The 15,781-nt window shown below is 35.5% G+C and overlaps 2 protein-coding genes across 2 annotated transcripts; both read right to left on the bottom strand.

The window, feature by feature from the left end:
- Positions 1-6,697: 6,697 nt before the first annotated feature.
- Positions 6,698-8,476, bottom strand: LOC145026182 (cytochrome P450 81Q32-like). Its single transcript, XM_078976823.1, has 2 exons — positions 7,511-8,476; positions 6,698-7,435 (listed from the first exon to the last, which is right to left on the bottom strand). Exons 1-2 carry the CDS (start codon positions 8,420-8,422, stop codon positions 6,815-6,817), a joined length of 1,533 nt encoding a protein of 510 aa, XP_078832949.1. The 5' UTR covers positions 8,423-8,476; the 3' UTR covers positions 6,698-6,814.
- A 5,409-nt stretch (positions 8,477-13,885) lies between these two features.
- Positions 13,886-15,149, bottom strand: LOC145026166 (MFP1 attachment factor 1-like). Its single transcript, XM_078976822.1, has 2 exons — positions 14,539-15,149; positions 13,886-14,056 (listed from the first exon to the last, which is right to left on the bottom strand). Exon 1 carries the CDS (start codon positions 15,026-15,028, stop codon positions 14,549-14,551), a length of 480 nt encoding a protein of 159 aa, XP_078832948.1. The 5' UTR covers positions 15,029-15,149; the 3' UTR covers positions 13,886-14,056; positions 14,539-14,548.
- Between the last annotated feature and the right edge of the window lie 632 nt (positions 15,150-15,781).

Below are 15,781 nucleotides of genomic sequence, written 5' to 3'. Positions count from 1 at the left end.
TTATTGTTTGCGAAGAGTATAATTAAAAAAAAAAATCTTTTATTATATAAGTTTTTTTTTTAATGTCAATAATATACCATACAGAGTTGTAACCTCGTTGAGAGAATACATACGGAATAAGTTTTAAAGATATAGTAAAAAACAAAGTAGGTGTGTTTCCATTGACAAATTTTTTATTTTCTAAGATGATATTCTATAGTTACCACTTTTTAACTTTATAAAATGTAACTTTCACTCCCTTGATTTTTTAAACTTTAATGTTTATCCTATCAATCGATATTTACGATCCCTCAACTTTATAAAATGTCATTTTGACTGTTCAATTTTGAACTTTGTAAAATATCAATTTCACCAATCAACCTTCTAAACTTTGTGTTTACCTTTGTAATATATAATTTACTTTTCTTACTAACTTTCGTTCGTTAGCTTTTAAGAAAAACTAACTTATTACGTGATTATTTTGATATACGTGTCAGCATAAATTCGAGGTGATCAATGTCTCGACGTAAATTTAGAACTTTCGCTCATTCATTTAAAAAAGAAAGTACTTGAGTTCTTAAGGTAAATTTAGAACTTTTGTTCATTTATTCTTTTAAAAAAATTACTTGCTTTTTACGATGTAAATGCTTTTTCTTTTAATTACGTTTTTCTACTTATATTTATGTACACTTCATAAGCAGAGTCATGAAGTTTTTTTTAACGGTAAATTTTGTGTTTAAATTTATGTACGTTGCTACAAATTGGAATTAGGTAGTGGTACCAACCTTGTATATTTATCTAATATTAAATACAATAATATCTATCTTTTTATCAGTATAATCATCAAAATTCAACTTATGAAATAGAATGACCCGATGCAACATGTGATGAGAAGTTACTAGCTATATATTAAAAAGAGCTATATATTAAAAAGAAATATTAGTGAACAGTTGCCCCTTGCATTTTCAAATATTACATTTCTAACCTTCTCTTTTTTATATACTTTGTAAAATGATATCAATATACCTATTTTCTAAAATGTCACTTTGACCTTCTCCACTTTCAACTTTATAAAATATCATTTTTACCCCCTTCATTTTGTAAATTTCATGTTTATCCCCCCGTAGTATATATAATATGATTTTTCTTAATAACTTTCGTCCATTAATGTAACATGTTGCTTCGAGAAGTTTGTTATCTCGGGATTATGGATAATAAATGGATCAAGTAAAGGCATTGGACTTCAAGAGAATAGGATTTAGACCTTATTGGATGTTGATAATATCAGTTATGGATCCTAGCCCTTGGATTGTGGTTAAGTCAAAGAGTAAAACGGGAAAAGTGATGTTTCAGACTTCTTAAATAAAATATGGTTTTTTGTTCGGGAAATTTTTAGTCCAAGATGTCTGGATAATATTGTGGGGCTCTTCAATACCTTTCCGTGGATATAAAGATCGTCGGAAACGAAGTTGGAACAAATAACTTATGATCGTTTGAAGTTGGGAAGGTTTTGAGCTTAGTCTAGTACATTGCACGTACATGATGTACAATGGCGTACTAGGCATCCCTGGTACGTTGGGCGTACGCGATCAAAACCGAAACCCTATTTTCGTGGTTTGAGCCCTATTTAAGCTCCTTAACTTCCCCATACTTATTCCATTCTCTGCCTTTACATCTCCAACATCCTCCCTTGAAACCCTAACCCTAGTTTGAGCCTTGTGACCAAACGAAGGTGTTCTTGAGTGCTTTGGATGTTCTTAGTGCATCTTTAAGAAGAAGAAGCTCATTGGAGAAGTGTTGGTTGCATTGGAGCTTATAGATCTAGACTTTGTTCACCTTGATCTTTCATTTAGAGGTATAAAGCTTGAATATTGATGATGTATTTGTTAGATCTTACTAGTTTTGGATGTTATGAGCTTTTGGTCACTTTAGTAAATAAAGTTTAGATCTTGAAAGTTTGTGATATGTTATAAATAAATGTAACGTCCCCAAATTTCCAATACAGAAATTACATTTTTGTAAACAATAAAACCATTTCATACATTAAATAAAACATGGTTTAACAATCGTTTTAAAAACAAATACATTTATTCCAACATAAATAAAACAACGGAAGTCTTAAATGCCGATGCATGTGTACAATCATGTGTAACATCCCAAAAATTAAAACTAAAAATTTCATTTTTAAATAAGTAATAAAGAAACCATTAGTATTAAAAACATTCATCGTGTCAACCCATAACAAAACCAAATGTCAATAATCAAATATGTCTCAATAAAACATCCTCAGAGTATATTTCTTAGAAATCTCACGTGCGGAATAATGGTGTGATCCGTTGCAATCATGTCGGCTCGTTTCCATTCGAAGAAGAGGTACCTGAAACCAAAACTGAAAACCGTAAGCACAAAGCTTAGTGAGTTCCCCCATCATACCAAATACCATACAATAATATACTACCTATCATATTCGAGTGCTGACCTACCCCTTCACTCTCTTTCAACCGGTAACTGCCTAGCATATCAGGGTGCTGGCCTACCCTTTCGGTCTCTTTCAACCGGTAACTGCCTAGCATATCAGGGTGTTGGCCTACCCATTCGGTCTCTTTCAACCAGTAACGGGGACTATTTCACCCCTACCACTACCACATATCATCCTAGTACATAAACACATATTGCCTAGCATATATGGGTGCTGACCTACCCTTTCCATCCTTACGGCCGGTAGGGCTGTAAACGAACTGAACGTTCGGCGAACCGTTCGTGAGCTGTTCGGCGGGAAGTTCGTTTATGTTCGTTTATTTAATAAATGAATGAACATGAACAAAAATTATCGTTCGTTTAGTTAAATGAATGAACATGAACAATGGTCTCGTTCGTTCATTTATGTTCGTGAACGTTCGTTTATGATGTTCGTTTACGTTCGTTTATGTTCGTTCGTTTAAGTTTATTTATATTCATCTATATTCAATTGTTTTTTATTATATTGCTATATTATATGTTCGTTTATGTTCATATATGTTCAATTGTGTTTTTTTCTCTTTGTTCGTTTATGTTTGTTCGTTTATTTTCGTTTAGCATGTTCACGAACATAAATGAACAAACATGAACAAAGTAATTTGTTAAATGAACGAACATGAACAAGAAAATCTCGTTCGTTTATCTGTTCGTGTTCGTTTGTTGTTCGGCTAACTTAAACAAACAGACATGAACAAGACCTTGTTCGTGTTCGTTTGGTTCGTTTACAGCCCTAACGGCCGGTAATGGGGTCTATCCAACCCCTCCTACCACTATCACATAATATCATAGCATACTAGCACATAAAGCATAACAGATATGGGCATACCAGACAATTATCACAAAGACAACCATCTCAACTATAATCAACTACTAGTGGGCCGACATTGGTGCCTTCAACCCACTTCTACCGGAAGGTAACTCACCTCAAATGTTGTATAGTAGCTGGAAATCCTCGGCTCCGGCAATCCACCCAACTCAAACTCCTATACATAAAATATTTCCTTAATTACCCTTTCATACTCATGGCCCCTTAAGGGTCAACTTTGGTCAAAATCAAAGTCAATGTAACGATCCAATTTTCAAAAGAAAATTTTCATTTTTGATTAACCAAAATACTTTCCACAAACCACGAAATCCCAAATACAATTGTTTTAAAAAATTCATATCAAGTACAATTTTATTTCAAATCATTAGAGTGTCCCGTAAAAATATATGTGAGAGAGTGCACGTCGCACCATCAAGCCTTGCCCTTACCCTTGGGCTCAGATGTACCTGAAACAAATCCACAAAATGTAAGGTAATGCTTAGTGAGTTCCCGAGAGCATACCCCACATAAAATCCACATAACACATATCACATTAGCTATAAATGTGTAACACCCAAAGTTTGAAGGGCAAGAAAGGAAAGAAAAACCCTAATTTTAAGGGTAGACTCGGCGAGTCCAAGGAGGGACTCGGCGAGTCCGAGCGGGATCCGGGTTGAGGAGTAAGCGACCGACTCGGCGAGTCGGCCAAGGTGACTCGGCGAGTCTGTTCTGAACGGGGAAAACCCTAATCCCGGGAGTTGTACCCTATTTAAAGGGTGTTATGTCCCTCCCTCAGCCCCCATATCACCCTAGAGAACCAGTACACCCTTGATTTCGTGAGAGCTTCCATCATTTGAGAGATATAGCTTGGAGGAAGGAACTTTAGGAAAGGAACTTGAAGATCAAGAAGGTTGCTTCAAAGGAGGAGGTGTAGATCTGAGATCTACTTCAGTGGTGTTCATCTTAGAGGTAACAAGCTGCTATTTTCCCTTCTTTGCACCTAGATCTATGTGTGTATTTGGGCATTCATGGCATAAGAGTGACCTTTCAAGTTAGGGGTTCAGATCTGAGGTTGTTACCTCAGATCCATGCTTATTTTGACCTAAAACCCCGTAAAGTATCAGCCTTAGAATTGATTTTGAGGCCCCTTGGCCTTAAACCCTAGTTTATGGCATATTTTGCCTAGATCTCCTTCTCTACACGTAAAGTTTGCAACTTTACGTGAGGAATAGGCTTGGGAAGGGTAGATCTACAGTTTGGAGTCCATGCATGTCTCAAAAGTCCTCTGCATGTAAGGAGAACTGAAGGGACTCGGCGAGTCCTTTGAGTGGACTCGGCGAGTAGCATGAAGTTGTGGAGAAACTCGACGAGTGGGATGAACAACTCGTCGAGTCGTATGAAGATTACCTTGTACTCGGCGAGTCTGTTCTTGGACTCGGTGAGTCAGGTCGCGAAACCCCAAACCCTTCAAGTTGAGACTTGAATCAGTAAGTCGGGTGGAGACTTAGTGAGTTGGACAGGTCAGGACTCAAAAATCGGTAGACTCGGCGAGTCGAGTCGTGAATGGAAGGAATCTGATCATTTTGAACTCAGCGAGTCAGTAGGGTGACTTGGCGAGTAGTGTGGACCTGGAAGGTGGACTTTGACCAGGACTTTGACCTTGACCAGGGTTGACTTGGCTGTCTTTCGGGGGTCAGTTAGACTCAGTGTTGCATTGATATTGGTAGTTCGGGGAGCAGGAGTTCCGTGAGTTGTCGGGCAGCAGCTAGTGAGATCATCAGCAAGTTCAGCCATTGCAGGTGAGTTTCCCTTTGTGTGAATGGGTCTAAGGCCACAATGCCGGCCCATGTAGTCATGAGTAGAAGACCCGGGGGTTAGCCCTCGACACGGTATGCTAGTATGATATTCAGGACGAGGTCCAGTAATAGCGGGCGGGTGCCCAAGGATTCGTTTATATGCTAGATTATACTTGTTGTCTGTGTGATACATGTATGTGCCTGGTAGGGAGGTGAGTGTGGGCGAGGTCCCGTATCTCACCAATAACAGAGTGTGGATGGGGTTCCATATCTCATTAGTAACAGAACAGGGGCGAGGCCCAAACTAGAACAGGAGTGAGAGTGGGCTAGGCCCGTACCTCACTACCATTAGGAGCGTGGACGGGGTTCCATGACTCATCAGTAGCAGGACATGGGTGAGGCCCAGGATAGGCGAGGCCTTAGGACAGAACCAGTTGCATGTGTTTAGTTATGTGTTGTGAAATGTTTATGTGTTATTATTTGTTGGTGGGCGAGGCCCTGTGACAGGAGAGGCCTAAGTAAAACAGATCTGTATTCGAGCGGGGGCTCGAAGCCAGGCGGGGCCTGGAGCGGCGGGGCCGTTGTAGCGGGCGAGGCCCAAGGTAGGGGACGAGGCCCAAGATAGCAGGCGTGGCCCAGTATGTGCAATATGTGGTTATGCATGGTATGTGGTAGGGTGGGGAACTCACTAAGCTTCGTGCTTACGGTTTTCAGTTTTGGTTTCAGGTACTTTCGGTAGCGGAGGGAAGAGCTCGGGGTGATCGCATGGCACACACCATAGATTAGTCCGTCTGGGAATGTTTACTCTGATAATGAATATGTGTTTTGAAAACTTATACTCATATTATGTTTTGGAATGATGACTTTACTTGAAGTAATGATTTATTAAAAGAAATTTTTAGTCTTAAATTTTGGGTCGTTACAAAATGCTATATATATATCACATAAGTCATGCATAGAACACATAAGGAAGCCATAACATGTGAAATACCCCTTATTTGATTTTACCGAATTACCCTTACAATTAAAAAATAACATATTAATTTAACAACCGATTACCGACGGAAATTCAGATTTGTTGATTTCCGTCGGTAGACTGTTGGAAGTTGTAACAGATTACATACCAATTTTATTATGTTGCCAAACCGTCGCAAAATGGGTCACTAATATCCTAATAAATATTCTGTCGGAAATCCGTTACTTTTTCCGATGGATTTTTCCGCCGCTAAAATTCTGTTGCTATTGCTCTGTTTACTAGTAGTGGTATTTCACCACCCGATTTGTTGTTAGAAAGAGGAATCCAATTCAAAATGGTGCGGTTGTTTAAACCATTTGGTGTTGATCCGGTTAAAAAGTTAAATTTCGAATTTGCGATCAGTGATTGATAGTTTAATGACCATTAAATTTTTCTATGAAATTTTTCCGATTCTTAAATAAATATTACAAATTAACTTTTATAGTGTTCTATTCTTAAGAAAAGAAAATAATAAAATATTAAAAAATGTAGAGTGATTATGAACTTCACTTTGGACACCTTTAGTTTTTATATCCATAATTTTAGATTGTCAATTTTTTTTTTCTAACAACTGTATTAATAAAGTAGCCATTAATTTAAAAGATATTATTTATCAAAATGACATATAATCATTAAAATACAAACATTGTAATTAAATTAAAATATATTAATATTGAGGTATATGAAAACAAAACACCATCTTCAAAGCTGACTAAGAACACGACTCATTCTTTGCCGTCCTCTACACATCGCCTCCAAAGGCTCTTGTTTGGGCATGGTTAGACCTTTCCCTTCCGACAACTCCACCAGCTCTTCCCCAACTCTTTCCCATTCAAAACACTGAATCAACGACGCCAACGACAAACTCACCACCCTATTCGCAAGCCCTGAACCAGGACACTGCCGACGTCCCATTCCAAACGGAATAAACCGATACCCCTCATTTGCATTTCCCATTCCTTCAAACCTCTCTGGCTTGAAACTTAACGGATCCTCCCATACTTTCGGGTCCCTATGGATACCCCATGCATTCACCAACACCATCGTGCCACGTGACACGTCGAATCCTCCAATGGTGCAGTCTTCTGAAGGCTCGTGTGGCACCAACAATGGTGCTATCGGGAATAGCCTTAGAGATTCGTTCACGATGCATTGGATGTATGGGAGATTTGGAAGATCGGTCTCTTCTACCAAACGTTCATGTCCAATATGTTCATCGATCTCTTCTCTAGCTTTTTCCAACTCTTTTGGGTGATTCAGTAGAAGCGACATTGCCCATTCTATTGTTCCCGACGATGTGTCTGTTCCGGCGAGTAGCAATGTCTACACAAAAAGATTATGCCATCAAGTTACGAAAATTAACCTGAAAGAATAGTTAATGCGATCGAGCTTACATACCAGTATATTGCCTTTGATTATATCATCGGTGTAGTATTCTGGTTCTGATTCCTGCAAAGAAAGCATAGCGTCGATGAATGTCTTCGGCTTTCCTTCGTCGGAAGAAGAATTCCGGCGTTTGCTCCGACGTTCTTCTATCAGGGTTTGTGAAAAGGCATCGTTTTCCTTTTGCAACTTCGAAAGCTTTTTATTCAAACCCTGAATATCAATCCATTCTAAAAGAGGGATGAAGTCAGCTGGATTTGATGCCCCGCTGATTTCGAATATATCTCTGATTATATCCCTGAACTTCTTAGCTTCTTCATAGTCCGCCACCTCCGTTCCATAGAACCGTTTATCGGCGACGACCCTCATGACTATGTTAAAGGATACAGCTTGAATTCTTGATCTCATTTCAACTCTCGCGAAATCTTTAGTTCCGGAATCTTGGAACAGAGACTTAACTAATGATCTTGCTTCATCATGTCGGACTCCCATATAAGCCTTGAGTCTGGTTGTTGAGAAGAGCTCAAGGGTGGTAATACGGCGGAGGTCTCTCCAGAGACGGCCGTAAGGTACAGCACCAAGTGTGGTGTGGTCGTAGTCAAGATATTTGCCGCTTAGAAGGAGTGGTCTATTGGCTAACACGATGTCGTTTCTGGTGAAACACTCTTCGACAGCTGATGGAGAGGTTACTACGAGCACAGGGCGATTGCCAAAACGAAGAGCCATAACAGGACCATACTTGGAAGAAAGCTGCTCAAGCACTCTATGAACAGGTCCTTTGGTAATCAGATGAAGATGGCCGATTATTGGAAGAGAAGGTGGACTTGGTGGCGGATTTCTCACCTTTTTTCGTATAAGAAACCTGTAAAGAAAGATAAGGAATATCAAGGATGAAAAAGAAGTGAGGAGAATACGAGTTTGATCCATTAATTATCTGTGTGTGTGTGTCGTGACTCGTCAAGGTGTTGAAATATATATGAACTTATACATATATATAAAGAGAGAGAGAGAGAGAGAGAGAGAGAGAGAGAGAGAGAGAGACTAAGTATAAGATCGATGTACATGCATGACAAGTTTGGAAAGTCATGTTTTCTTCGAGTGCAAGTTGTGGACTTGTGTATCACGGTGGAAATGTGGGGCGCACTCTATTACAAGGTTGTCTACATATGAATATGATATTATATTATAATATACAGATACAGATCTGTTTGAATTAAGCTGCTTTCTTGAATGGTTCACAACACTGGTTGCAAGAACAGCAAGATACGTGATGTCATTGATTACGATATCCTTTTTACTTCTCCATCAAGAAAAAATGTTTCTCAGACAAATTTATTGACTAAGACGACGAGATAAGTTTTCTACTATTGACTTCAGAAATATCACAAATAATTTATTTGATTTTAAGATCATGGATGGGCTCGAAAATTCACGGATAGGCCTGTACATACAAAACTTATTTAGAGCATAAGAGTTGAATAGGAAGATGATTATGATCTAATAGAAGGTGAATGATGATATAGAGTAAAGTTGAAAGGAAGAATTGAATGATGAATGAATAGTTCAATAGAAGGAATAAAGTGGTGATTAGGTTTGAATAACCGTTTAATTGGTTTTGGATGGTATTGTATAGATGTTTAATGAATGATGTGATAATCCATTGAATTCTATTGAATTCTATAGAGTTCAATGGATTATGGATACTCTTAAATACATTTGGAAATTGTTTGGAAATTGTTTCTTCACTTCTTTATTGTTATATTTACAGCCACCCACCATTCATGATTTCTATATACGACAGAGAGAGAAAACTTCAAACTTTCTTTCCATTCACATAATATTTTCTACTGATATTAACAATGATTGTGGTTGTGTTGCTTGAGAAAAAGATCGATATGATTTTTGAACATCATCTACCATGAACAATAGGAACAATATGATTTGTGACCACCATCATCATCATCTTCTTTTAATTTTTCTCTCACTTATACAAACATGATTTTTAAGAGAACAAACCAATCACCATCATATTCTTATTCTTTTTAATTTCTATCTTTTATTAAAAAAACTGTAAATTAGAAAACATATGAGTTTTAATAAGAACAATAGGAACAAATTAATCACTATCATATTCTTTTAACAATGTGATTTTTGAAAGAAAAACAAATTCAAAAAAGTAAACTCACGAACAAATGCATAGTATCACGCAAACCATTAATTGAATCGCAAATTCGTAGCAAAGTTTAGCTTGATTTTTGTCAGAAAACGTAAAGTTGTGTTTGATAAAACTAACTGGTAGTTGGAAGTTAGAAGTTAGTATTTGGTAAGCTATAACTTTTATTTATGCTTAAGTGTTTGATAAAAATAGTTGTTAGATTTTAGAGTAAATTACACGAATAGTCCCTATGGTTTAGGGTAATTTGCGCGTTTGATCCTTAACTTATTTTTTTAACTCGGAAGGTCCCTACTGTTTGTTTTTGTTACTCGCTCGGTCCTTGACTTACCTAAAAATACTATTTTACCATTGATCTTTTTATTTATTTAAATTAACACACCCCCAATCCCACCTCCTTCACCTTACCTTACCTACCCCACAATTTTTTCCTATTTAAATAACAATCTTTTTAGGTAAGATAAGGATCAAACGTGTAATAAAAACAAAAAGTAAGGACCAAACACGTAACAAAAAACAAACTGTAAGGACCTTCGGAGTTAAAAAAATAAGTTAAGGACTAAACGTGCAAATTACCCCAAACCATAGGGACCATTCGTGTAATTTACTCTAGATTTTATATGTATAAAATTAGTTAAAAACTAAAACCTAAAAGCTAACAAATGCAACTTGAAATAGTAGCTTTTGGATTCAGAGTTTTTTTTATAATTAAAATAAGAGCTAAAATGTCTATCGTCTAACGAAACATTTTTTTTTGAGCTTTTTCTTGAAAGATTAAAGTTAAAAGTTCTCAAAAAACTTCGTGTCAAACACACTCTAAGGTTGTGTTTGTCGCATCACAACTAGTTGATAATATAACTTTTTTTTTAATTTTTTTTTCTAACTTGTCATGTTTGGTAAGATAAAAAGTAGTTTATAAACCAACTTTTTAAAAAACTATTTGGACTAGCTTTTCAGGAATTTTTTAAAAATATTTAAATGTATCTTTAATTAATTATAAAAATCTTATTTTTCTAAATGCCTTTTTTATGTCACCTTATATTTTCCAGCTATCTCATCGGCTAGTTTTTATCCAAAATCAGTTTTTATCACCTAGCTTTTTAGTTGATATAACTTTTCAGCTATCAATCAGCTTTTCAGTTAATATGACAAACATAGTCTAAATCTTTTTGTAAGTAAAAGTTAACTTGCAATTTTGCAAGCCATTTTTCATGGATTAAATGGTCATTTTGTGAAAAACAATAACCAGGTGTTCACGCAGACTTAATTTAAAACAAAATATGATCATTTAATAAATAACTAAAAAACATTAAAATACAACCATAGTCTAGTCTTGGTCAAGGAACAACGATTGGTTGAATTTGCAAGCATTTGTTCACCATATGGCATTCGTTCATTTGCAGGATTAATATACTTTTGTTAACAAACCTTATTTTATAACAATTAGATTTATTTGTTTTCAGAAAAAATACACAAACATTATCTTTTCTCTACAAAAAAATGTATAACAAATGATTGAGTTAATTTAGATTACTAATAAGCGAACAAAAATTGAAATTATTAGGTTGTCTACATAGAGAAGAGATGTAATATTTTCAATATTAAAAATGTTAGGCTAGATTGAATGTTAATAGATATAGGGTATGCAGTGTGGTCCTCCATATCTAAAGCGTGAAACGTAGGAAATAAATCAGTAGAAGGCGAATTCTTTGCGACCTATGTCCAACCTCTCATTAACTAAATTTATGTTATCAATTATTTGCATACTTAGAGACCGTTTATTACTTATTGGGCTTAATGATTCAATGTAAAATACAACAATTGTAGATGGATGTTTTTACTAATATAGACAAAGTAACTTAATTGATTAAGCCAAATAATCCGATTTAATGTTTTTACGATTTTCTTTTCTTCTAACTCCTCACATGTTAAAATTGATGAAATTGTTAACATTGATGAAGGTTATGAATATGGTTTGTTGGAACGTAAATATTCATTTGGATGAATAGGTAATGATGTTATGAAAATGGTTTGTTGATGAGTATTAGCATACAACCTCGACAAATACAATGACAGTGACATAGATCATTCTTTATTTCATTGCAACCAATCAAACATACCCTTAGGCTTGAGGGAGTGGCCTCACCACCCCTCTCGCCTCTATACTCCAAGAGTACCAGCTCCACTCCCATTAAAATGTTAAAGCACTTGCTAAGAATGTCTCGCCAAAAACATGACAAGAAGAGAGAGAGAAACTTCAATGGTGGGTTTTTATTTGGCTCAAATCTTTTTCTTTTTTCTTTTTTAATATTTTTTCCAATATAAAACTAATTAAACTAATGCATCACCACTCCCTACCTTTTGCAATTTGGATGCTACAGCTTTAATCATCCTATGTGGCTTCAAAAAATTTGACATGGCATCAAAAAATTTGATGTGGCAACATTGTAAGCATGTTACCACTCCCTTCGACCTTAAAATTTACTTTGTAAAATTTACTTTGTAAAATATAACTTATAGAAAAATGACAATAAAAATATAAACCGCATGCCCCCTTAAAAGATTTTGGTGAATTTATAGACTATATTAATCTTCCACCAAGTCTCATTCCTCGAAATATCAAGATCAAGTGTAAAGAAACATAATTTATAAATAATATTTGAAAAAAATCAATTGGCATAGACTTGATGGTGTGAATAAAAAACAATTAATTGACTTATCAGAGTAATTACATTTTCGTTTTGTTCACGTTATATTTGTAGATATCAAAGTAACAATATGTTTCTTATATGATTGTTATTAGGGATGAGCACATGCCGGTACCCGTCTCATTTGGCGAGAACCGGAACCAGAACCGGCAGTTCCTAAAAAGTTAGAGCCGGAACTGGAACCACTCTAAGCGGTTCTTAAATTTTTGGAACCAGTTCCGGAACCAACGGTTCCTGTTCTGGAAGCGGGTAACCCGGTTACATTAACTTTGTTAATTTTTGTCGATAAAATCGCAACTTAGTTCAATTCAAATCGAATCAATTTGGACCAAAGAGGGACAGAATCGGATCAATATATTCTAAACCGGTCTAAGTACACACACACGCACGTATATATATATATATATATATATATATATATATATATATATATATATATATATATATATATATATATATATATATAACCGGTTTCAGCGGGTAGCGGTTCTGAAAAAAAATGAGAATTGGAACCGGAATCGCTTAAGGCAGTTCCAGTTTCAAAACCAACAGTTCCAAGGTGGTTTCAGTTCCAAAGACAGATACCCGGTTCCGATGCTCATCCCTAACTATTATGACCAACTATAGCAATTTACAATCGTTCGTAACGGTCATTTGTAAACATTTATAACAAGTTCGTTACCTATATATGCATAAAAAAAATTACTCAAATGTTAGCAAAATGAAATTCAGCTGAATTTCCTTAAAACAACATTTATGACCATTTAAATATGCCTTGACATGTTGAGAGCAATTTTTGGCAGCATAATTTCAAATAGCCCTCTATATATGAGACAACGGTAATGTTATTGATGTAGATAAAAACTATTTTTATTTTTTATATTTAAAATTTCTATAATACATGGAACAAAATTACAAATGATATTCTCGTTTTATTGGTCTCAATCTCTGGTACTTTTAGTCTTTAATACAGTTCTCTCGTTCATAACTGGTTTGTTTTTCTCTAACAAATTGAAGATGCTTGCACGGTTTGTTTTTCTCTAACAAATTGAAGATGCTTTGCAAGTATGCAAATCTCAAGTGTTTTCACTTATACAACTACAATGTGACATGCATAATTATTGCCTTATATATTTCTAGGCAGCCTGTATTCTCAATTTTTACACGTCTACATAGTAAATTTTAATTTTCATATTTAATAAAATTAATGTGTGTTAGAAAGATATTTACCAAAATGGTATTGTTTTAAAAATATTTACCATTTATGTTAAATTTTATACAAAAACAAACTTAAAAGGTAAAATAAAAAAGAAAAGAAATTGAATTATCAATGTAATTACATTCTCGTTTTTGCTCACACTTAAGTAACTTTTTTTTATTAATGAACGTGCTGGAAACGTTTAAATACATTTTATGACCGGCAGGTTTTAGCTTGTTACAGCCGGTTATAATGGTTATTTGGAAAACTTCGTTTCATAAATATATGCAAAAATAAAAAAGTTACCTAGATATCTACAAAATATAAAATATTTACACAAAAAAATATTTACCCTCATAAGTCTTCGCATACAAAATTTACATGTCAAGAAAGGAGTGTAAAATATCCGAGTCCTTTTACTTGAATGAGTTCACGAATTGTCATCATCATAAAGTTTAAGATAGGCCATGGAAAAACATCATCTGTTGATAAATATAATAGTCATGGGGAGAGTAATTGAAATATCAAACTATCATTTTCATTACAAAACAAACAGCAATTACCTATTCACAACTTTGGATCATGATGAAAATATGACCGATAATAACTTAGATTGAAAATCCATGCATCCCAATTTTGAAAACTTTAATCTAATTTCTTAACCTTTTTGAAGGAAAGGTAGCTTAATTTAGCGAAGCCATGGATGAGCCACTGTATATAGAAAATTTCCAGCTTCAATGCACGATACAGTTGGATTTCGTTGACTAAAAAATAAGCATATAAGAACAGAAATCGAGAACCAGCACAATTTTTTCAAAAACATCTTCGAAATCCAAACATCGAAATCGAAAATAGATCTGGAAATTGATTCTAATTTTGAAAATTTGATGAATATAACCTCATGAAAACAAAAACCCTAGAAATTTGTAGATCCGAAAACAAACAACAAATATGAAACCCTAACCTTTCAAGTTTCAAATAGTTTGAGATTCAGCTACTTCGACCGTAGAGCTTTCATCATCGCTAGAAGCAGAATTGGCGGAAGTGGCGGTGGTCACACAGCTCTCCTCCTCCAACGTCGACGCTGTTTCCGGCGGAGCCGATCTGGATTTCATGCGATCAAGCATCCGTTTGCTGATCTCTTTCGAGTAAGCCTGAATGACCTCGATGCCGTCATCTTCTGCAGAGGTGGAGGAGGCAACGAAGGCCTCATCCTCTATAAGTTCGGCGACAGCGATGGCTTCTTCTGTCGGTACAATCCCATAACGTTTAGAGAGGATCGAAGTGGTGGAAAGGGTGTCGACAAGGCCCTTTCTGACGACATCGCGTGTGTGTTGCGACGGCGGCCAAATGCTGAAGGAAATGTTCCTCTTCTCCAGCTTATTGATGGTATCGAGGGCTTCTTGCATCTCAAGCTGTACGGCGGAATTACTGGCATCTGTTTCCGCTGCCATTGTTATCGTCGTCTCTTCCTCCGTATACGAAATTCACAATCCAGGCCTCAATTAAATAATGATAATTACGTTTAAATGGAAAATAGATATAAGAGTAAATTATGTAGTTTATTGGTTTTGTGTTTTGTTTAACACTATAAACATAATTCATATACAGGGAAAATGACTTATAAGGGTAAGAAAGTTTTACAAATGTTCAAAAAAAACCATCTAAGTTTTCATTGTTCAAAAAATACCATCCAAATAACTATATTGTATAAAAAATACCAATAAAATATACTGTTTGTTCAAATGTTACCTATGGTAACCGGTTGTTGTAGGTTAAGGATTAAAATATTGTTGATGTGACTTAAAATTAATGACATGGCATATAAGTTTTTCTTGAAAACGAATTAGGGCTTTTGCATAATAAGGGACATGCACTACTGGTTTCTCTCCTGCATCGTCTCCTTCGTCAGCATCTTAATGGCTTCATCTTGTTCGGCCAAATCCATAATCTCATCCTCAAGCTCTAACGTTTCAAAGACAAAGAAGATGGTTGATGATTCATACCCTTGTGGTTGTGGGTTCCCATCGCAAATTTGGACTTCAACCACTAAAAAGAATCTTGGGAAAAAATTTAGGGTTTGTCCCAACCGACTGGTAAGTTATCATACCTTTTGTATACATACTTCCTTAGTTAATGTCGTTTTCCCTCTTCAGATGGTAATTTTTTTTTCTGCATATGAAGGATCCAAACACACCAAATTGTTC

Source organism: Lactuca saligna, chromosome 1 (genome assembly GCF_052625555.1).
Source record: "Lactuca saligna cultivar CGN05327 chromosome 1, ASM5262555v1, whole genome shotgun sequence".
NCBI lineage: Eukaryota > Viridiplantae > Streptophyta > Magnoliopsida > Asterales > Asteraceae > Lactuca > Lactuca saligna.
The sequence above is the reverse complement of the archived record's forward strand: the minus strand, read 5'-3'. Positions and strand labels throughout refer to the sequence as shown.